This window comes from Barbus barbus (genome assembly GCF_936440315.1).
Source record: "Barbus barbus genome assembly, chromosome: 12".
Classification (NCBI taxonomy): domain Eukaryota; kingdom Metazoa; phylum Chordata; class Actinopteri; order Cypriniformes; family Cyprinidae; genus Barbus; species Barbus barbus.
This window is the reverse complement of record NC_136740.1, coordinates 12,737,879-12,761,151: the sequence shown is the minus strand read 5'-3', so window position 1 is coordinate 12,761,151 and position 23,273 is coordinate 12,737,879. Positions and strand designations below refer to the sequence as shown.

Genomic DNA, 23,273 nt, shown 5'->3' with positions numbered 1-23,273 from the left:
GCATAATTCAGATATTTAGCAATTTTTGTTTCAGTTAAATGTACATAAAATACTCATTTTATAAATTCTTTATATTACTAGATCAAGGTTGAAAACCTCCCGAAGCAAGTCATATTCAAAGGCCTTGCACCTAGGGTCGTATTGACAAACCATCTCCTGCCTAAAGGAACCAAGGCGAAGGTAAACCTTGAGGAACAGGGTCGACAAAAGGTCTCCTTCAGCTTCGCACAGACAAAGAAACCACGTCAAAATGTATTTCTAGCCCCACCAAGTCCGGAGAAATCTGAAAGTGAACATTCTTCTGCACTGCAAGCTGGACCTGTACCTACTCCAGATCTAGCAGGTCAGAGTGATGAAACCAAGAATGTGGATACAAATACTCCAGCAGTTGGGGAGACCCAGACAGCACCTGCCCCAGTATCCTTCCCTCTCAAATCAAAACCTGTTCTTGGAAAGATGCATTTTAAGAAACAGATTCTCAGCATTAGTGTTGTTGAGGATAACTTCATTGTCAGCACTGCCTCAGCAGAGATTTCAGAGCCAGTAGTCCCATCTGAGTCAGACAAAATTAGATCTTCAGCCAAGGTTGAAACTGAAACCTCATTGCAACAGTCTCACAAGAACTCTGTCATTGATAGTTCCTCTGAAAAAGTTCTCAAAGAGGAAAACCCTCAGGAGAAAGTAGACTCATGCCTTAAAGGTCCTGTTTCTTCCCATATTGGGAAGGGAGATAAGGATACTTCCATTATTTCTGAGCATGAGGAAAACAGAAAATCACAACCTCGATCAGATAGCACGCTTCCAGGTTCAGAATCTGATGGGGATTCAATCCGAACATCATCTAGCCAGAAGTCTAGTGACCGAAGAAATAAGATAAAATCGGAATGTCCGAGTAACGAAGCAAAAAGATCTTCTAATTCCAAAACTGAGTCGTCAGAAAAATCCAGGCTTGATAGGAAAGAAGATGAAAAGGAGTCAATTCGTTCAAAATCTGAGCGCGACTCCAGGCATACATCGTCAAGATCTTCTCGTTCTGACAGAGACAGAAGAAGGACCAAAAGTCGGTCACGGTCTAGATCTCGAGGCTGTCGAACTAGTTCCTATTCCAGGTCCGAAAGATCCAGGAGTGAGAGACAGTCAAGGTCAGATAGGTCACATTACCATGATTCTGAGCGGAGGTTTCATAGAAGTTCTCCTCATCGTGAAAGGAGAAGCTCACGTTCACGAACCGATGGCAGGTCTCGTGACAGCTCTGACTCAGAGGATGACCACCGGCGGACAAAGACTCGAGGTAGTGACTCAAGTCGATCCTCCACTTACTCTAGCTCGCAAAAAGACTCAAAATCATCCACTCACTCCAGATCCCACAGGGACTCAAAACCCACAGATTGTTCTCGATCATCTGAGTCAGACAAAAGAACCCAGCATTCAAAGTCAGAGCGATCTCATTTAAAAGCTGATGACTCTGAATCCAATAGAAAGAGCTCTCCTGACGCAGAAGCAGTTCACAGGAAATCCAGTGCCCACTCAAAATCTGAGATTAATGCTAAAACCTCAAATTCTAACCCAGCTACCTCATCCCGAACATCTGAGAAAAAGGTCCATAAAAACAGCTCTGACTCTGATGAAGACAACAGAAAAAAACGTCAGTCACAAGGATCAGACAGGTCATCTGTGTCTGGGACTTCATCTTCCAAAAAAACAGATTCAACAGATCACAAGACTTTAAATAATGTTACTGGAACAGAGAGACAATCAAAAGACAGATCAAGTTATAACACAAAGCAGTCACAATTAGCCCCCAGCCCAGTTACTCCTCAGAAGGAATGCAGCAAAATTGATGACAACTCTACTCCACCTAAATCTAAATGCATTTCTCAACAGATGTATGAAGCAACGCACAAAGTTAATTTGTTCAAAACAAATCAAACTGAGCAACAACCTCCAAACCAAGATCTTAGTAGTTTGGGAAAGTGCACAGATGTTCCTGAGAGTCTCAAGACAACTGAAAGATTGAAGGAATCCTCTTCCACGACAAGTGGAAGTCTTGAAGTTAGAAGTTCCACTGATAAACCTGGAATGAAAAATGAGATTCCAATCCAAAGTAAAGCTCTGGCAGAAGGACTGGCTGACTCCTTTTGTGTAGGCCACACTCCCAATCAGGATTCAGAAGCATCACTGGCAGACCCTCTTTCTGTGAAAGAATTACCACCTGGAGGATGCTTGAATTTAAACACTAAATTAGATGGGCCATCCCACATCACGCAGAGTGCTCAACTCTGTGAAAAAGATTTTGAGAATTATTATGTGAATCCTGAACAACCCAGTAGTGGGATTTTGACAAAGGATTGTAGTGCTAAAAAATCTCGATGGGACATTGTTGGTCAAGCCACTTCAGAAAATCAAAGCCCTACGAAAATAGTGAATCCAGATGTGAAAAAGGTCATTTTGGTATTGAACGATACTACCCCTGACGAATCTTGTACACAGAAACAGGACTCTGAAGTACCATCTAAAAATTCTGTTGAAGAACAAATACGAGATACAACCTCAGCTGAATCTCATCAGAAAGTAAGTTCTTGTGCGTCTGACCTTGAAACCCAACATACTCATGGTGAACTTATAAAACAGCTTGTTGAAGATCCTCAATCAACAAGAGCGCCTGTTGTTAGCGATCTTCCCCTTAATTGCAGTTCTGGCAGTAAAGAGAAAATCAGTGTAGACAAACCTAAGCCTGAAACTCAAGACCCCGTTTCCATAAACCATGATGGTAAATGCCACAGTGAGGACAGTGAGAGTGAAGACTCAGACTCAGATTCAGACGATGGGCGTGTTTCCTTAAAACGGTTGCACTCTGTGGTGGTTGTGCCAAAAAATTCAACCATTGCTCTTGAGACAAATGACTTGACGGAACCGTCTCCTGGGTCCTCAGTGTTTTCTGGACAGCAACAGACTGATACGCATGAAAGCATTAATATGGAATTTGCTTATGGCTTTAACAATCAGTCAAAGCTCGAGGAATCATCAGCTGCACTTTTTAAGGCCAGTGCACAAGCTGCAATGCTAAATCCAGATATTAAACGTCTCTCCTACCAATCGCAGAGCAACATGGTTGACAGCACCAGCCATTCGGAGGCTACCAGTGCTCATGTGGACAAGAACTGGAGTACCCAAGAAAGACCAAATAGTGTCCAAATAAACCAAGCATCACTTCAGAGTTTTGAAAAGACTCTGCGACCTGAATCGGATCACCATCAAAACCATGATAGACCAGATAGCTGGAATGGAAGGAAAGGAGGAAAGCAGCACTGTGGGGAATCCACTGACTTCAACAGTGGGAAGGGTTATGGTTTAGCCTGGGACTTTAACCAGTCAGAACAGCCCAGCAGCACATTTCAGCAACCGGACAGCAGTCATGGCACTGAACACCCGCCTCAACCAGGAATTGCTCTGTTTGATAGCGGTCACAGACAAGGTCCATGGACTCAGCCTGCTATCTCTAAAACCAACAGACCAGTAAATGCGCATGTGCCTTTTCATTATAATGATTCAGTTAACCAGATCCATCCAGACTCTTTGACCAATGATCACGATGATGACAGGGTAGTAGGGATCAAACAAGGATCTATCCTGTCTGCTGATCTTCCAGGATCATCCCCATTTGTTCAAGCCCATGAGATAAGCAGCAACTGCAGCTTCACCACAGAAATTCAGAACATCTCGGAAGCCCCTAGAGAAGACAACCAAAAGCCTCATCGAGGAAGGGGCCCACCTAAGAAGAGACACCTAGAGTTTGAATCTGAATCGGATAATGAGGCAGAGGCTGGTCTGAGCAGTAAAAGGGAGTCTTTGGATGAGAGCTCAAGGGTTGTGAAAGATGGTAAGGAATCATTCCACCAAATTCAAGAGGTGGCGCGCCCACTGCTCCATCTGAAAGACTTTGTGGATCCAGCTGTTTGGAGGGAAAAAGCAAAGCAGAAAAAAATGCCACCCTACTTTGACCTCATCGAAGAAAATTTATATCTGACAGAACGGTAAGTATATATTTTTCCCTTTTTATCCCTGGCAATTACATTTTATGTTCCTGGTGTTGGCAGCTCCATGCTCCACTGTTTGAACGAAATGTTTGTTCATTTAATTTGATCTTTCATAAAGCTCATAAAATCTGCTTTCTGTCCTTACAGCAAGAAGAATAAGTCTCATCGAGACATCAAGCGTATGCAGTGTGAGTGTGCTATCCTCTCAAGAGAAGAGCGCGCCCGAGGAATGATGGCTTGTGGGGAGGATTGCCTCAATCGCTTGCTCATGATTGAGTGGTAAATGTCTTGCAACTACATCATAATATTTGCTTCATAGTAGAGAGTATCTAGTGAGAGACTGTAATTAATATATCATGTTTATGTAGGGCTGCACGATAAATCGCAATGAAATCACAATCACGATTAGGCAAAAGCTGCATCATGTCAGTGTAGTACGGTTCTATGATCAGTAGTAAATCTCCATCTGAAGGCCAGAGGGCGCTGTCGTGTGGAATCTTCGAATACGACCACAGAAGAAATCCCTATAGCATTGCTGAATAACAGAGGTGGAAAGTAACGAATTACATTAACTCAAGTTACTGTGATTGAGTTGCTTTTTTGTGTACTTCTACTTTTTAAAGTAATTTTTAAAATCTTAAATTTTACTTATGTATATTTTGTTTGAAGTATTGTACTTCGCTACATTTTAAAAAACATTAATTACTGAGGAAAAAAAAATAGCTCCCTGGGAACTACTGCAGTAAATAATGGGCAGGAGAACAAACTGGCGCTAAAATCACAAGAAAGATGCAGACGGACAAGACGTTATGTTGCAGACCCAGCTGAAAACCAAACTCTATGCTCTATTATGTAGTGTAAGTGTTTGCCTAGGGAGACCAAACCAGCAGCTTATAAAATCTTGACATCAACCCTTCGCAAGGATGTAGAGTTAAGGTAAATACTTGCATCATTGCATTGGTGGTTAAAATGAAGCTTTGAGGTTCTGCACAAATTAGCCAAAAAGACAGTGGTGCAGGGTGTGCCTCATTTCGGTGCCATGCCTGAACGATCAATTCAAATATTTGTCCATTGTTTCTCCGAAACGAACGTAAGAAGCATAATCACCGGCACCGCACGTGAAAATTATTTCCCGACTGAGAAAATGCACATGAACTCAAGTCGGAAAGCTCTAATAATACAAGTCCAACAAATCTTTGTAGTAATGCGAGTGTGCTGTTTTCACATTCTGACTTAGAAGCACAGCTCGGAAAATGAGAGCATCCGAGGAGCGTGTGAATGCAGTAATTACACTTGCTCTGGAAGCAGCAGGTAGCCTTCCATTAACTAGCTAGCTTAAGCTAAACATGCTTAAATTAAAATGCCTAAAGCTAATATTCTCTCGTATTCATGTTTTTAAACCTGTTGTCCAAAAAAAGAGAACATTATAAACTTTTTAGTCTACAACACCAGTTAAATGCTTCCTTTCGTGATCTGATGTAGCTTCTTATTACAGAATGTGGCAGAAAATATGTTTCATAGGCTACTAATGATGCTTTTCCACTGCATGGTACAGCACGGTATGGTTCAGTACAGCTCACTTTTGGGGGGTTTTCCACTGGGTACGGTACCTGGTAAGTTTTTTAGTACCACCTCGGCCGAGGTTCCAAGCGAGCCGTACCGTTACCAAAACATGATGTGTAAACTCTGCTGATCACTGATTGGCCGGAGAAAATTGTCACTGTCTGCCTCATTCAACTTGTGGCACGAGACACAACAGACCCACTAGATTTAAATCGGCACAGCCAGCGAAGGATTGAACGCAACTGTTTTGAATGAGCGCACCTTTTTTAAACAACCAAAAAATGGCTGTTTCGTTGTCTGTTAAGGAAGTACAGACGATCCTCTCGTTGATAGCCGAGGAGCGGATCCAGCGAGAGCTTAATGGAGCGACGCAGAATTAAAAAGTTTTTCAGGAGTCACGGCAGTAGAGGCTGCGCGACTATAACGACACATGAATAATCCCGCCCACTCTAAAGCGGTACTAAACTGCAGTGGAAACAAACTGGGCCGTGTCATGCCGTTCTGAGCCATGCCGAGCCAAGTCGTACCACGCTGTGGAAAAGCGCCATAATACATCGATTAGCAATGGATTATAAATATACTTAATTATTATGAAAATACCAGAGATGGCTTGAATAACACAGATAAACTATACATTGTCGTAGTCGAGTGTTTATTGTATTTGTTTTATCATTCAAAACGTTTATATCTTCTGTTTACTCTGTTATAGCAATAGCAATGCCTTTGTCCATATTAGGGACTTCCTGGAGCTTCATTAGTTCCGCTACTTCTGTGACTGGATATGTGGATTATTTGCACGAGGGCGCCCTCTGGTGTCCAGTATGAATGAAAAAGACAATGTTTAGTGCTAATGGCCAATCCAATTATTAATTGGTCATTTATTATTATTTTTTTATAAGTATCGGTTCAGGCACCGTTTCAGGCACAAAACACTTCATTCCAGCAAAACAAAGCATACACAGACGCACAGCACACCAATCAAGCACAAACGAGCTTCCCTCCCAAGTTCGCGGGAGGACCTTTAAACCAGCAGGGCGAAAGCAGATTGGACGAAGAGGACGACGTCACACCGATGATCAGCGGGCGACACGTCCAATCAGGAACCTAAGAGCAAGCAGTAGAGCAATAGAAAAAGTGGGAGGGATGAGAAAGAAAACACGCACACGCACACACACACATGCGCATAGCACGTAACACCCCCACCCATAACAGCAAACTATGTTAACCTGTTAACCCGCATCGGCCCGCGGGCGGGCCGGAAGGGCGTGGTCGGGCGTGGTCGGACTTTTTATTACCTTTGTTTTAGAACAATATTCAATCAATTATCATTAACTATATATCATTTGAAAGCTAAAACACTCAAGATTAACGATGTGAGCTTGTTTTTGAAATCAATACACCAGAGAGGAAAGGGTTAACAGAAATGCTGAAAGACCGGCCATTTAAAATGAACAAAGCGAACCGCAGTACTCACGTTTGATCGCCAATAGCGCTGGTCAGCTCAGACTATTCCAAGACACACCAGCATACATTTCAAGAGAAGGGTCCACTCTTCAAAATGCATCCACTTTTTAATCCAAAACAACGAAAAAATAGGGGAAAACACGATAGATCCTCCTTTGTTTACATAAGCGATTCGAGTTATAGTTATCGATAGCGTCCATTTTCCAATAAATATCGATTATAATTCGTATTCCAGCTTTGAAACGCCATCTATTTCCAGCAGAATCGTCTCTTCCGAGTAAGAATAGCCCTCCCTCGTCTCTCTCCTTCAATCGCAGGAGCTGTTATAACCCGGGACAGTAAGCGCGTCCGTGAATGGGTCAGCGAGGTGTCAATCCGGACACATCACAATAGGGGTGTTTGAACCCAGCCAATGCCTCGCCAGCACAGTTTTGATGGATGGAAGTGTTAGCCAACCACAAGGACGTTTACAGTGATTGACAGTTTGAATAGTTTACGTAAGATTGTTTAGAGAATAGCTCGGCGTATTGTCCGTGTGTTTTCGTGCGCTCTCGGGTTACGCATGAAGCGTACACATAATGGCGTCGCAGCGCTACACAGACTGGCTATCAGCGAACAGATGTTGTCCAAAGCTCACATCTGAATCTCTCCATCGTGGATCTTCGACTTGAGAAGTGTTTCTGTGGCGTTTGGTGGTGTTTTGGAGGACGTGGGGAGAAAAATGGCTAATTTAGTAGCCGAATACGCGCTGAGATCGCTGGGAAGCGTGGATAGCATTAGCACGTAAGTGTCTCCACCCTCCTCTTGAATGTTTATGTGTCTTTATCATGTATTTGCAGCTTTTGTTTCATGTTAGCTGTTTTAGATTCTAAAAATGACAACGGAGAGGGATAATATGAGGGGATTACATGAGTTTTGTTCGTGTGGGTGGGTGGGTGTGTTTGTTTGTGGGTATGTCCCGGTTATTGTGTGTGTGTGCGTGCGCGCGTGTGTGTGTGTGTGTGTACAAAATGTAAACAGTGTTGCAAGTTTGATTTGTTTTGCTTACACACTTTCTCACTCTTTTTCTCTCACTCTTCCCGGTCTTTTCAGAGGTCTGGTGAATCCAGATGGTCAGAAAAAAAACCATTTTAGTGGCTGCTAGAGCGTCTTCCTCCACTGTAAATACTGTAAATAGTTGTTTTTTTTTATTATTTAGTAATATTAGTAATAGTAATCTATTACTATATTAGTAAAATAGTAATATTCATAATATTCACCATATAAAATAAATAAAAAATACAAATGTTGTAAAAACAATGTATTTTGCATGTTTTGTGTTTTCACTAGTTCAAAAATGATCAAATCTGTTTTGGTTCACTGTTTTCATTATTGGAATTGTTCAGAATAAAGACTGTTTAGTTATGTTCAAATTCTGAAATAGTTTTGTGTTTTTTTGTGGTTTCATTGGTAGAGCAGTTCTGAATTGATATACATATGTAGTATGCAGTGTCTTATGGAGTCTCTAAATAGCATTTTTGAAAGGATTCCTAGACTTTTCTTGAAATAAAATATCCAAATGACTTTTCCAAAGCTTTTCTTGAAATGAAATACCATAAAGATGTACTTTCTGTAAGTCTTTACCTATAAAAAATTTATTATTTCATATTTTATTTCAGGAAATATTTAGGCGTTTTTTTTCAAAAATGCCATTTGTAGACTAACCAAATGACTAAATGAGTCAGCACTACAAATGCTGTTCAGAAATAGTTTTTTATTGTGTGTTTTGGTGGGCAGAGCAGTTCTGAATTGATATACATATATGTATTATGTAGTTTTGACTCATTTGGACATTTGTTTACAAAGTGTCTATTTGGGGTCTCCAAATGGCTTTTTTGAAAGGACGCCTAGATTTTTTTTAAATAAAAGCTTACAGAAACTACATTTTTGGGAGTATCATCCTCAAATTTGAATCAAAACATGGTCAGATGTTCAGCTTTATCTTTATGGTGTTTTCAGGCCTTTGGCATGAAAGTCTCATCCATTTTTCCCTTAGTGAGCTTCATTAAAACATATCGCGAGTCAATTTCATGTATATTTTACCTTGTTTTACTCTATTGCTATACTAATTTTGAGTTATTATGACTCTAGAGTAACAAAGGATCAAGTGTCTAGTTTCAAACAACACCAGATTTTTAAATATAGACCTTAGGGTTCAAGAGCTACAGACATTTTTATTTGGTTATATCGTTTTTTACAAAATGCTCAAAAATAGGGGCGCAGGGTAACAGGTTAAACATTTATGCTCCATCAGTTACATGATACTCTTGACAAAGCATCCGCTACAATTTTATCCACGCCCTTCTTGTGCTTAATAACTAAATTTTAGTCCTGTATGATCAAAGCCCACCGCATCAAGCGTTGATTTTGATTATACATATGCGATAAAAACACTAAAGGGTTATGATCTGTGAAAACGCTAACTGGAAGACTACTCGATCCGACGTAAACATCAAAATACTGCAAGGCCATTAACAGTGCTAATGCTTCCTTTTCTATAGTCGAATAGTTCAATTGATGCTTGTTGAACTTGCGTGAGAAATAACAAACCGGATGATCTATGCCATCCTCAGCCTCTTGAAGTAACACTGCGCCCGCACCAACCGCACTTGCATCTACATCCAATTTATAGGGCAGTGAGTTGTTCGGCGCTGCCAAAACAGGTGCGCTACACAGGAGGATTTTGATAGCCTCAAACACATACTGACATTCATCGGACCATATAAAGGAGCAGGATGGACTAAGCAATGAAGTGAAAGGATGTGCAATAGTCAAAGTTTTTACAAAAACTACGATAGTAGCCAACCATACCTAAAAATCTCAGAAGTTCCCGACGAGTTGTTGGAACTGGAAATTCGGCTATAGCGGCCACCTTCGCTTCAATCTTTGACCTTGACCGACTTCTTTGCCAAGATACGTAATGTTTGCTTAAAATTCGCACTTCGCTAGGTTTAACGTCAGTGAAGCTTTAGCAAGACAATCAAACACAGTTCGTAGCAAAGAGACATGTTCTGACCAATCTGTCGAATACACTACCAAATCATCCAGGTATGCGTTACACTGTGGGAGTCCTGCAAGAACAATATTAATAAGCCCCTGAAAAGTTGCCGGCGCGTTGCGCATTCCGAATGCCATTACTGGATACTGTAAGAAGTTGTCAGGCGTTACAAAAGCGGAAATATCAGAAGCACGAGGTGTAAGAGGCACTTGCCAGTACCCTTTTAAGAGATATAACTTACTGACATACTGAGCTGAGCCAAGATTGTCCACACAGTCCTCCATTCGTGGCAAGGGAAAACAGTCTGGCACAGTTACAGCATTTACCTTACGATAGTCAGTGCAAAATCGGGCCGTACCATCGCTTTTCGTAACAAATAAACATGGTGAGCTCCATGGACTACGACTATGTTTGGCAAATTCATGCTTCAACAAATACTCAACCTCAGTATTCATGACAGCCCTTTTTGCGCGGTTCACACGATACGCATGTTGCTTGATTGGAGCAGCATCGCCTACATCAATATCATGCTGCAGAACTGTGGTACAAGAAGGCACATCATTAAACCGAGTAGAAAAATCGTTAATCAGCTGTGGAATATCACATCTTTGTTGATCAGACAAGTGCAATAGATGAGAATTTAAGTCACTTAATATCTCAGAATTCTTAAATCTGGCACACTGTTGAGTATGACGTGACACCACATCATCCTCAGTATCAGCAGCATCAACCAGATTCGCAACACCACAGGCTGCAACCGAATGCAAAGCAGAGACGGCATTCCCATCTGCCTCTGCAGCATTCTTTTGCAATGACTCTGTCATGAAAACCCTTTAACATATTAATGTGACACACACGAGATTTTCGCCTTCTGTCTGGAGTGCGAATTACATAACCAGTGTCACTTAATTTTCTCAGCACTTCGTAGGGCCCAGAAAATCGTGCTGATAAAGCAGAACCCACAATCGGCAGCAAAACTAACACCTGATCACCCTCTACAAAGGCACGCTGTACAGATTTACGATCGAATTGACATTTCATCTTCTGTGCAAATGTCAACGAATCTTTCGGCAACGAGCAAGCTTTATGTAGACGCTCGCGGAATTTACTAACATAATCCAACACATTGACTTCAGAGCTGGAATTAGAAGCTAGCATATTCTCTTTAAGCATTTTTAACGGACCTCTGACGGTGTGGCCGAGCACTAAATCAGCGGGACTAAACCCAAGACTTTCCTGCACGGTTTCCCTTACTGCGAACAACACCAACGGCACTCCCTCATCCCAATCCTTCCCAGTATCCAGGCAGTACTTTCGGAGCATCGCCTTTAACGTTTGATGAAACGTTTTGATCTCGGGGTGATAAGCGCTCGCGATCCTGTGAGAAATAGTCAATGTTGTCAGAACTTGCGAAAAAAGTTTTAAAAGAAAAGTTGTGCCTTGATCTGTTTGCACAACTTTCGGCAACCCAAATGTAGAAAAAAAACTTCAGAAGCGCTTTGACAACAACGGGTGCCGTAATTTTTCTCAGAGGAATCGCTTCCGGAAACCGCATAGCGCTACACATTACTGTCAACAAAAACTGATTACCACTTCTTGTTTTAGGTAAAGGGCCGACACAATCAACTATAACATGTTCGAACGGTTCGCCTTCAACTGGGATTGGAACGAGCGGAGCACTTGGAATCGTCTGATTCGGTTTACCCGTTAGCTGACAGGTGCGGCAGGTACGACAGTACTGAACGACATCAGCCTTTAAACAAGGCCAAAAGAAATGTCTCAAAGCCCAGTGATATGTTTTTTTAATTCCTAGATGTACCGACAAATCATGGTCATGAGCAAGATACAAAACTTGCTGTCGGTAACATTCAAGAATTACAATTTGGTACACGACACTCCATTCAGGATCATCTGCCATAACAGGAGACCACTTACGCATCAGCAACCCGTCCTCAAGAAAATAAGCTGATTTTCTCTGCTGCACTCTCTCAATAGATACAGCAGCAGAAAAACACTTTTGAAGACTTAAATCTTCCTTCTGTGCGGAAACAATTTTCTCATGAGTTACGGGTAATTTAAGGTGACTTGAATTTAAATCGGGCGAAATTTTCATTACTTTTTCCTCCTCAGCTGGCAAAAGGTCTTCAATAAATATAGGCGCCATAAAGGATGTAGATAAATCATCAGCGTCTACTTGTCGAGCCTGAGCCCGAGTGACAACACAAGCAGGGAAAGTTTCAGGGTACATTTCTGACAATTCATCAGTGTGATCTGACAAAACAGGTTTGTCAAACACTTCCAACACAGGAAAAACCTTCCCACCAGCCAAATCATTACCCAAAATAAACTCCACTCCATTGACAGGCAAACAATCACGAACACCTACTTTCACAAACCCTGTACACCACTCTGATTGCAAATGAACCTGGTGTAGCTGGACTTTAACAAGGCCCATCTCTATGCCCTGCACCAGAACGTTACTGCCGCAAGAAGTCAGCTCGGAGAATGGCAACACACCTGCAACTACAAAAGACTGAGTGGTGCCAGTATCCCGGAGCATTTTAACCCTTACCTGTTCTGTAGATTTACCCGAAACAGAAATTAACCCTTCCATCAAAAAAGGTTCATAACTGCAATCAGGCTTAACTGACTGAAGTTCTTCAGCATCTACAGTATTCACAAATCCTACACTCTTAGTTGTAACACCCTGCTGTTTTCTTTTCAACATAAAACAATCAGCAATCAAATGGCCAGACTTATGGCAATAAAAACATTCCCTATCCTCTTTAACCTTAGGTGGATTTAATTTCGGTCATGACTGGTTAGACGAGGTAATGGGAACAGACATGATTTTATCGGGACGAGCAGAAGTGAAGAAGACGTCACTTTTTGTTCGTTTAAATACACGATAACGCGCTCCGGTATACAGTTCTTAAATTCTTCCAGAAGGATTATTCAGAAGGTCTTAAAATCAGTTATCTTACTGGATGTACACCATTTATCAAATAAAACACCCTTTTCTCTTGCAAACTCGACACACGTTTGGCTAAAATTCTTCTTGTGACTCCTAAACCGCTGCCTGTAAGCTTCTGGCACTAACTCGAATGCTCGCAAGATCGCAGCTTTAACAAAGTCATAATTTAAACTATCCTCCAAGGATAGTGTTGCGCAAACCTCCTGAGCCTTTCCAGTTAATTTACACTGTAACAACAAAGGCCAGACTTCGTGTGACCAATTTAGAGCAGAAGCGATACACTCAAAGACACCAAAATATGAATCTATTTCTGTTTCTTGAAACTGCGCCACAAGAGAGATATTTTTACTCACATCAAAGTTGGCACTCAGCACCGCACCCCCTGACGGAGCAACAGCAGCCAACTGTGGCTGAACAACTGGAGTAGGGGCAGTTTTGGCCGCCTTTAAATCTAGTTCCCGCATCTTTATCTGCATCTCCGCCTCCACCTCCAATCTGCAGATTTTCAGACGCAATTCTCTCTCTGCCTGACGATCCTCTGCCCTCTCGCGCGCTTCCACCTGGACTCGCGCTAAGCGGACCTTCAGTCTCGCATCCACTCTAGAACCAGCCAAGGCTGGAGAAAAGGGTTCATAGGGCGGCAGAACAGCCTTGGCTTCAGAACCCTCCACTTCGGCAGTTCCGCTCTGCTCCTCCTCCCCAAACTCAGGACAGATATCAGAGGCAAGAGAACCGTCCTCTATTACTCCAGGCAGAGCCAAAAAACCCAACTCCATCAGTTTCTGTAACACAATGTTCTTAATCTCTCTCTTGAGCTGCTGCTTCAAGACAGGAATTTGGTAATGCGCCGCAATTCTAATTAAATCATCTTTACGACATTTATCGAGCCGCTCTAAAGTAGGTGCACTAATGAACGCCTCTAACTCAAAGTCTGCCATACCCACATCAACTAATCGGCCACTTAAGACCATCAATACCCTCACGTACTAGCCATCACCACGTTTATGGTCACTCCACTATCAACATCAGCCATAATAAATATCCCGGACGAGCCCCCATTAAATGTTACGAACTGGAAAGTCTAGGGTTAGTTCGCAACACTTAGAATAATGGATTATTGCTGGGTAGATTGAACCAAGCAGAGAAATGACCATAAACAAGGAAAAAGCTCGATTGCAAGTAATTTATTACATAAAGCCGAAGCCACTAGAATATAAATGGGATGTACTATTTACAACTGCTGTAATGAGTATAATAATAATAATAATAGAGAGAGAGGGGAAAAAAATATTAGTAAAAGTAAAATGAATGAAAAATTAACAAAACAAGTTTACCACTAACATAGGGAAAAGGAACTTGAGTGGCGCCAAAATCAAAAAACAAAATGGAACCAAATTCCCATAAAGCTCCCCAAATCCCCTAACCTAAACAACAAAAGAGAAATGTCAAAAAGAAACTGAAAGCTTCAGCGTATCGACGCTCTAAGTTTCCTATTCTCACCAATAATAACCAAAGTACAAGGATGGCGCACACCACTTCCCCAATGTATCTAAACACTCATCATTACTACGTGCAAAGTGTATATCGCGCGATATGCTTACCTGTTCTCTTTTCCCTAATCAAGGAGAAAACGAACCATAAATCAAATACACTAGCAACTAAGCGTTAAACACATCAAAACAAAGAAAAAATTACAAAACACTTAATTCCAGCAAAACAAAGCATACACAGACGCACAGCACACCAATCAAGCACAAACGAGCTTCCCTCCCAAGTTCGTGGGAGGACCTTTAAACCAGCAGGGTGAAAGCAGATTGGACGAAGAGGACGATGTCACACCGATGATCAGCTTGCGACACGTCCAATCAGGAACCTAAGAGCAAGCAGTAGAGCAATAGAAAAAGTGGGAGGGACGAGAAAGAAAACACGCGCACACACCTATGCGCATAGCACGTAACACACATACTATGTCGTTTTCAATAAGCCTAAATGATTATTTTAGGCTTAAAATTATATTAGCTGGATCAGATGTGTTTAATTAGGGTTATATCTAAACTGTGCAGTGCTGTGGCCCGCAGGAACTGAGTTTGACACCCTTGGCCTATCCCAGTTTTGCCTCCTTCCCACTGTTAAAATGTAACTTAGTAATTTTTACTCTGAGTACATTTTAAATGAGCTACTTTTTACTTTTACTTGAGTAGAATATTTTTGTACTCTTTCCACCTCTGCTGAATAAACAGATTTAAATTATTTTGATTCGGTGTGACTAATAAACACAGGACTATGACAATATATGATTTATCCGAGTTCTTATAATTATTATAATTTTCATTATAATAAAGTATATAATAATGCAATGCTAATCGACATAGCCTTTAATTACTGTTTAGAATGCTATGAAATATGTTGCATGCGTTATTTTGTGTAAGAAGCCACATCTCACGATTTTTCAAACACTCGACTGATGTTATGAAGTGATTTTGGAGTAAAAACATGTTATTAAAAGTGGTATTTTCACATGCTTTCAGATGGAGCACCATTTACTACACAGAGCCGTAGTTCACGGAGAAGCTACGCAAACAGCTGTCATTATCGCAAACGATTTCTTCAATTTCATAATTGCGCAATTATATTGTCTGTGAATTAACTTATTTATTTATTTTTTGCGTAGCTAGTCAGTGAACTACGGCTCTGTGTAGTAAATGCTGCTGCATCTGAAAGCACGTGATGGAGTTTTACTACTGATTACAGAACTGACTTTACTGACAAGATGCGCATGACAATCGAATTTGATTAATTGTGCTGCCCTATGTTTATGTTACTTGCTGATTTTATATTACTGGCAGATTGCGGTTATTTGCGGTAAGAACATTGAAAGCAAAATTTTTCAAATTTTTTCTCTTTTTTCCTTTTCTTTCAAGCTCTTCTCGGTGTTTAAATGGGGCATACTGCTCAAACAGGCGCTTTCAAATGAAGCAGCATGCAGACTTTGAGGTAATTTTGACCGAGAGCAAAGGCTGGGGCTTACGAGCAGCCAAAGACCTACAACCGTAAGTACTATTTGCTTCAGCTAACAAATGCTGATTAGATATGTTATTTATGTCTTTTATGTTAAGTTACCATTTTTTTGCAGGAACACCTTTGTTTTAGAGTATTGTGGAGAAGTTTTGGATCATCGGGAATTTAAGGCACGGGTGAAGGAGTATGCACGAAACAAGAACATTCACTATTATTTCATGGCTTTGAAAAATAATGAGGTGAGTCTGAAATTAGTGCAAAAATAAGAATTTGAAGTGTTTCTGACTTTCATGAATTAAGTTAAGAAAGTCACATGAGCCTATGTCTCTCTTTTGTGTGCAGATTATTGATGCGACTTTGAAAGGAAACTGTTCCCGTTTCATGAATCACAGCTGTGAACCCAATTGTGAAACTCAGAAAGTAAGTGCATTCGATTTTCATTGTGGTCTTAGATTTATGTACCCCCACACAAATCCTACTCCTCCTCATTAGCATAAGAGTTAGATCTGGATTGTTGCACAGTATATCTACACAGTTCTTCCAGTTCCAGTATGTTTTTCAGAAAGGATGAGAAGCAGGAGGTCAATAGAAAATGTAAATGTGATTGTTAGCGTGATACTATCAAGGAGAGTGGGTCAAAATGGCAAACTCTTCTGTCTAGCAACCAAACAAACAGTCAATTACTGAGGTCAACTACTTATGCAGTAAAAGGTTATTTAGCCACATCTCTATGCATTTGTTGCCTGTGTAGGAATAGGTGCTTCTGGGACTCAGAGCCTTTGATTTTCATGTAAAATCTTTGTTTTGCATTTCTAATCCATCACACCCTTTGCAGTGGACGGTAAATGGCCAGCTCCGAGTTGGCTTCTTCACCTCCAAAGCTGTGACGGCTGGGTCAGAACTCACTTTTGATTATCAGTTCCAAAGATACGGGTAAAAGATCCAGTCATTTCCTTTCATGTATAGTTTTCTTTTTCTTAAAATGATACTCAACATACATTGATAATAATATCATATCTTGCTGCTTTTGTCCACCAGTAAAGAGGCCCAGAAGTGTTTTTGTGGAGCTCTTGGCTGTCGAGGTTTAATTGGTGGAGAGACTCGGGTTAGTGTCCGAGCAGCAGGTGGGAAGAAACAGAGGGACCGCTCACGGAAGAAAGACACTGACAGTGCACTTACCACGGTGAGCAAGAGGACTCAATTATTGTGTTGCATCCAGCTATTGGAAATGACAAGAGAAAGGCAGAATAAACCCATGCAGTGACGGGAAGTGTTTTACATGTCAAGACCATGACTCTGATATCATGTTTCAGTGATTTAAATTTAGCCAACATTTGCGCTCGAACGGTTGTGTGTTAACGCTAGACACAAATAACACATGGCCTGTCAGATTTTCAAACTGTTGTAGCAAAGTGTTATCTTAAACCAGCAGTACCAAAGCAATGATCTTGTGGCTGAATTGGGTCAGCTTTGTTCTTGCTTGCATGTTAATTGCTCTGAGACTTTCAGGGCTTGTACCAGTCTGCAAATAACACCGCTAATATATTCTGCATGCATTCAAGCTAATTGCATTTTGAGGTTTTTATGGCTTTTTTGAACTAGTACTCTTCATCTCTGGCACAGACCTGCACTAATAAAGCAAACAAAATGTGGAAACATCTTCTTGATACATAAAATTGAGTGACTTGAAATTGGAAGTGAGCTTTTGCCATGGTCACAGTTTGATCAAGATCAAAGAAAGATTTCTCCTGTGTTGCTGCTACGGTGTAACTGGTTGAAATTGTTCTGCAGTTGGATGAAGAGCTGGAGGCTCTGCAGGAGAATGGAGAAGGCTTGTGTGGAGAGAAAGATGTGATCTCACTCTGCAGGCTCATGGTGCGAGTGGAGACAATGGAGCAGCGACTCACCTGTCTTAAACTCATTCAGGTATACATATGTGTTTGATTTAGTGCACAGCATAGTTTTGCGTTAGTCATTTAAAAATGACTGACAACTGGTCTTACTGAGTTTTTTGCATTTCTTTGCAGAATACTCAGAATCCCTTGTGCCTGAAGCAGTTTTTGGATCACCACGGCCTCTCGCTGCTGTGGATATTTATGGTTGAACTTTCTGAGGCTAAGAGCAATTCTGTAAACAACATTAAACTACAGCTGGAGGTAAGAGTTCAAAACACACACATGTTGGAGGGAATTTAAGAGCAGATCCCCAAGCAAATAAGTGGGCTGCTAACTATTCCTGTTATTTTCCTCAAGCAAAATCCAGAAATTCATAGTGGTCTGATATTTTAGTAAATGTAGCTTAATTATGGTAAGGCTGTATGTAGTTTTAGGGTGCTGTCTCCTAAATCTAAACTTTTTTTTGGTTTTTTGGCAAAATTCTTAGATAATGAAGGCTCTGGCAGTGCTTCCCGTCTCAACGAAGAACATGCTGGAGGAGAGCCGAGTGCTGCAGTTTATCCAGCGCTGGGCTCAAAGCCGGCCACTCAGCCAACCAGCAGAACAGGATGGCTACTCCAGTGAGAGCACCTCACGTGCCCAAACACCCCTCAACACCCCTGATGGTCCACCAGCCAAGCTGGCTACTGAGCTGGATGGGGACACTCCCAAGCGAGCAGTCTACCGTAGGTTGAAGATCATCAGTGAAAACAGTCTGGATAGTGCCATGTCCGATGTTAGTAAAGCTTCAGATGGGAAAGAAGAAGAGGAGGATGAGGAAGAGGAAGAAATGGAGGATGAACCTTCACAGTTGGAAGCCACAATTGAAAGTGAGGTTAAAGTAGAAAATAGTGAAGCACCTTCTGAGAGTCAAGCTGAGCTTGAGCCCGAATTGAAACAGGAGCCCCCTGAAACCGAAGAAGTAGCACATTCAACGCCAGAGGCCACTGGCAGTGAGGGAGAGACACTTGAAACACAAGAACCTGAAGAAAAACTCATCGTTCAGTCTGAAGAACAACTAGAGGATGAGAAGATCGTGGTGGAGACCAAGAGCGACGAGCCATCAGAGTCCCAGACGGAGTCAACAACAGTTGAAGATGCCCCTTCAGTCACGGACACCACATCTGCAGCAGACATTAGTAATGATGTAGTTGCTGAAGTGGAAACTCCCATGACTGAGACACAGGTGGAAATCGCATCTTCTGAAAAATGCAGCTCCGAAGGGAATGAAAGTTGCAGCACTGTAGAAATCACACCCACGCAACCGCCGGAAACTGTAATGGAGAGTGTATCGTCTGAATCTACAGCTGTTGCCATAGAGAGCGCAACCACAGAATCGCCATCTGCCTCTGTGGAAACCACTCCACCTGAATCTGCTGCTGTTCCTACTGAAAACGCATTATCAGAGGCTGCCGGTTCTGCTGATGCGTCGGCCCTGGCTATTGTGGCTGTTCCAGCAGAGGGCGCTGCAGTGGGGACACCCTCCCAAGATGAGGAGGAAGGTGTTTCTGATGTCGAGAGCGAGCGCAGTCAGGAGCCACAAGTTCGGGCTTCTGATATCAGTGACATGGCCGCCCGGCTGCTGGACAGTTGGAAAGACTTAAAGGCAAGACTAAGATTTGTTCAAAGTAGGGATGCACCAATACCTTTTTTAGAGGCCAAGTACTGATACTTTGTGGTTCTCCCAGATACCCGTATTTTTAGTATTGCTCTAATTTGCAAGTACAGTACAGTGGGACTGATCATTTGTGACCATGGACCACAAAACCAGTCATAAGTCATATTTTTGAAATTGAGATTTATACATAAATATAAAAAAATATGAATAAATAAGCTTTTCATTGATGTATGGTTTGTTAGGATATGACGATATTTGGCTGAGATACAACTATTTGAAAATCTGAAATCTGAGGGTGCAAAAAATCTAAATACCAAATTAAGTTCTTAGCAATGCATATTGCTAATCAAATATTAAGTTTTGATATATTTACGGTAGGAAATTGACAAAATATCTTCATGGAACATGATCATTACTTAATATCCTAATGATTTTTGACATAAAAGAAAAATCTATAATTTTGACCCATAAAATGTATTGTTGGCTATTGCTACAAATATACCCGTGCTACTTATGACTGGTCTTGGGTTAAACATGCCATCTCAAATGGAACACAGAGTCGATACTTAGCCCAAAAAATATACTTCGTTTTTGTGTATGTTAGGGTATGCGTACATAACTGCAATCTTTCTGACAATAATTTCAGAACAGAAATACCTCATACACTGAAACTTTCTAATGCATATGTCGACCACCTGTTTTCACACAATTTATCAAATGGAGTATACTTGAAAGTCTATAGCCTCGTTCAGACTGTCAGCCCAAATCCGATTTTGTGCATATCTGGATGGAATCTGATTTGAATAACTGACTGTCCACACAGCATATCGCAACTGTTCATATCTGATTTGCGTGTCCATAAGCTCACTTTCATTTTACTGAATGTACATTGGTTTCTATGGTAATGCCATTGCGTTGTTATGCCTACACTAAAAACAACAGTAACAGCAATACTGTTTGCTATACAGATGTTGTCTTACCGTCGCGGTTGAGCTGTAGGCTAGTATTATATTTCGTCTTGTGAGTCAGCGGCAGAAACGCAGGAAGCTTGAATATGCGGCTTTATTCCGTGCTGCCGTCTCCACTACTTTTATTTTTATTTTTTTTTGTCTCCGTTACATTCAAAACACAAAGAGGTACATATACTAACAGTATATTGTTTTTTCCGCTTGACTTGCACTTCGAAACGACACAAGCTTGTTTCTGCAAAGATGTTCAGCATGTTTTCTGCAAAAACGTCTGACGTGTTTACGTTTTACGTGGCGTGAGGACATGAAGAAGCTAGACTAAATCCGATCTGACCGGTCAGACTGAAACGGAGTAACAGAAATGCGATTTGAATAGGATTCCAAACCACATATGAATGTAGCTCGAAACGGATTTGCACAAATCGGATTTCATGTAGTTCGTTGCTGTTCAGACTATTTAAATATTATCGGATTTCAATCGGATTTGCACAAAACTCGGATTTGGGCTGACAGTCTGAACGAGGCTAATGTGTTCAGCCTTATGTATATACTAAGCATACGCTTAAAAACCAGAGTATATTTTTGGCTTAACCAGATCTGTGTATCACTTCTTAAAAATAATTGTGTACTTGATCATGTTGGATCACAAATAAACAAGGTGGGTTTTTTTCCCTCTCAGGAAGTTTACAGGATACCAAAGAAGAGCCAGGTTGAAAAAGAGTCAAGTGGTATGTCAAGAACGCATCATACTTCGACCTAGTTTAATTTTAACCACTTCATAAGTTTTTTTTGTAGTAACCTCTAATCCATCCTTTGTTTTCCTCAAATAGATCGCAGTCGTGATCGAGAAGCCCTGATGACCCCTCGCACACCTTCAAGCAGTCGAGAGAGAGAGCGAGAAAGAGAGAAGGAGCGCGATCGAGACCGGGACAGAGACTGGGAGCGTGAACGGGACTGGGACCGTGAGCGGGACCGGGAGAGGGATGGAGAGAGGTCATCTCTTCGCAGTGCAGATAGAAAAAGACGACGAGGCTCTACCTCCCCTCTACCGCCTTCAGCCTATGAGAGGGGCCGCAGAAATGATGACCGGTAAGATTTAAGATGCGTGAATAGCCTACTTAAATACTGTAATTCTATGTATACAATATGTGTATATTTATCGGGGTCGCTCGCTAGCGGAAGCGGCCTTTATGTTCGCGATTCATGTGTCAGTCAGCGGCAGCACAAGAAGGCAGCAGAGAAAAAAGTACTCCTCTTAGAAAACATAGAAATAAAGAGAATTTTAGATGTTTAATTACTATTTGGAGCATTGGGATTGCTAGACGAGGACATAATGAACTCATTTTTGTGAAAACCTGAAATTTGACCCAAATCGACATGCTTCACTTTTTTTTTTTTCTTTTTTTTTTTTTTTTGTCTGTAGCTCAAAATTAGCCTGTACGCATACCAACTCATTTTGCCAGCAGGGTCATATAGATTTCCATGTTCAAAGTATGGTTACTGACACCTAGATCTTCCTGCATTATTTTGTGTAGTTATGAGCAGTCCAGCAGCAAGAAAAAACTCCACACCAAAGAGTCTCGTAACAAGCTGTCTACTGAGGAACGACGAAAGCTCTTTGAGCAGGAAGTGGCTCAGCGGGAGGCACAGAAACAACAGCAGCAACAACAACAACAACAGCAGCAGCAATTACAGACTCTTGTGTTTAACCCACTGGCCTACACCTCCAGTCCAAACTACATGGTCTATCCACCTGGATACCCTATCCAGACCTATGTGGACCCCACCAATCCCAATGCAGGAAAAGTGCTTTTGCCCACGCCTGCTGTAGAGCCGCTTTGTGTCACCCCAGCTCCTGGTACATTCGAACAAACATCTACTCAGCCTATCATATCAGATCTCAATCTAGCTTCACCCTCTTCCACCACCACGCAGGCCGGACCTGCCTCCAGCTTGGCACATATCCCTGCCCCTCTGGAGCTTTCCTCTGGCACACAGACTCAGCAGTTTGTCCAGCCTGCTGTGCCAGCACAGGACCCGAACGTGGCCGTCCTGTCGGTGCCTGCGCAAACAGCCAGCCCACAGGTCCAGGGTCAGCAGGGTTACACCACGCTTTGGGACCCCAACACACAGCAAGCGGTCACGGTGCAGACGCAGCCAACCCAGCAGTACTGCACCACGGCACAGCCTCAGACTGCCGTCTACTATCAGGGCCAGCCCTGCCAGACCATCTATAGCATTCCTGCAGGCTACCCACAAACCAACACCCCTGTCATACAGGTTGGACACCAATACTTTCCTTTCTCTCTTCATTCTCACATAGTGGTCAACTGAAATGTTTTTGAGTGCAGAGCAGAGTGGTATATGTAAATCCAAAATATGATGCAATGCAGTTTCATAAAACGATAGCAAATGAGACACTTACAAATAACAAAAAAAGTTAGGGATGCACAACATTATCTGTACCGTTTTGATTACTAGAATAGCATAGAATGGTAATATAAGCCATTTAAACAGTTAATAGCCATAATATGAAAATAATCAGTTTATCATTGTTAGCCAGTCTGTGTTTGCATTTGTAATTCAAACATTTTCTACCACAGTGCAATCTGGAATCACAGTGTTTCCACTAAAGAAAAGGCAGTTGGAAAAAGTCCATC

The 23,273-nt window shown here is 41.7% G+C and overlaps 1 protein-coding gene across 2 annotated transcripts in view; it reads left to right on the top strand.

Annotated features, from left to right (window-relative positions):
• Positions 1 to 23,273, top strand: part of LOC306878161 (histone-lysine N-methyltransferase SETD2-like) — a 38,506-nt gene that overhangs the window by 4,161 nt on the left and 11,072 nt on the right. For both annotated transcript variants that reach the window (XM_079430324.1, XM_079430325.1), the window contains exons 4-16: positions 82 to 4,034; positions 4,185 to 4,316; positions 15,997 to 16,125; positions 16,209 to 16,332; positions 16,436 to 16,513; positions 16,929 to 17,026; positions 17,132 to 17,276; positions 17,885 to 18,019; positions 18,121 to 18,249; positions 18,476 to 19,633; positions 21,293 to 21,341; positions 21,444 to 21,702; positions 22,149 to 22,893. In XM_079430324.1, the coding sequence (XP_079286450.1) occupies positions 82 to 4,034; positions 4,185 to 4,316; positions 15,997 to 16,125; positions 16,209 to 16,332; positions 16,436 to 16,513; positions 16,929 to 17,026; positions 17,132 to 17,276; positions 17,885 to 18,019; positions 18,121 to 18,249; positions 18,476 to 19,633; positions 21,293 to 21,341; positions 21,444 to 21,702; positions 22,149 to 22,893 (7,134 nt within the window). The remainder of the gene's footprint in view (positions 1 to 81; positions 4,035 to 4,184; positions 4,317 to 15,996; positions 16,126 to 16,208; positions 16,333 to 16,435; positions 16,514 to 16,928; positions 17,027 to 17,131; positions 17,277 to 17,884; positions 18,020 to 18,120; positions 18,250 to 18,475; positions 19,634 to 21,292; positions 21,342 to 21,443; positions 21,703 to 22,148; positions 22,894 to 23,273) is intronic.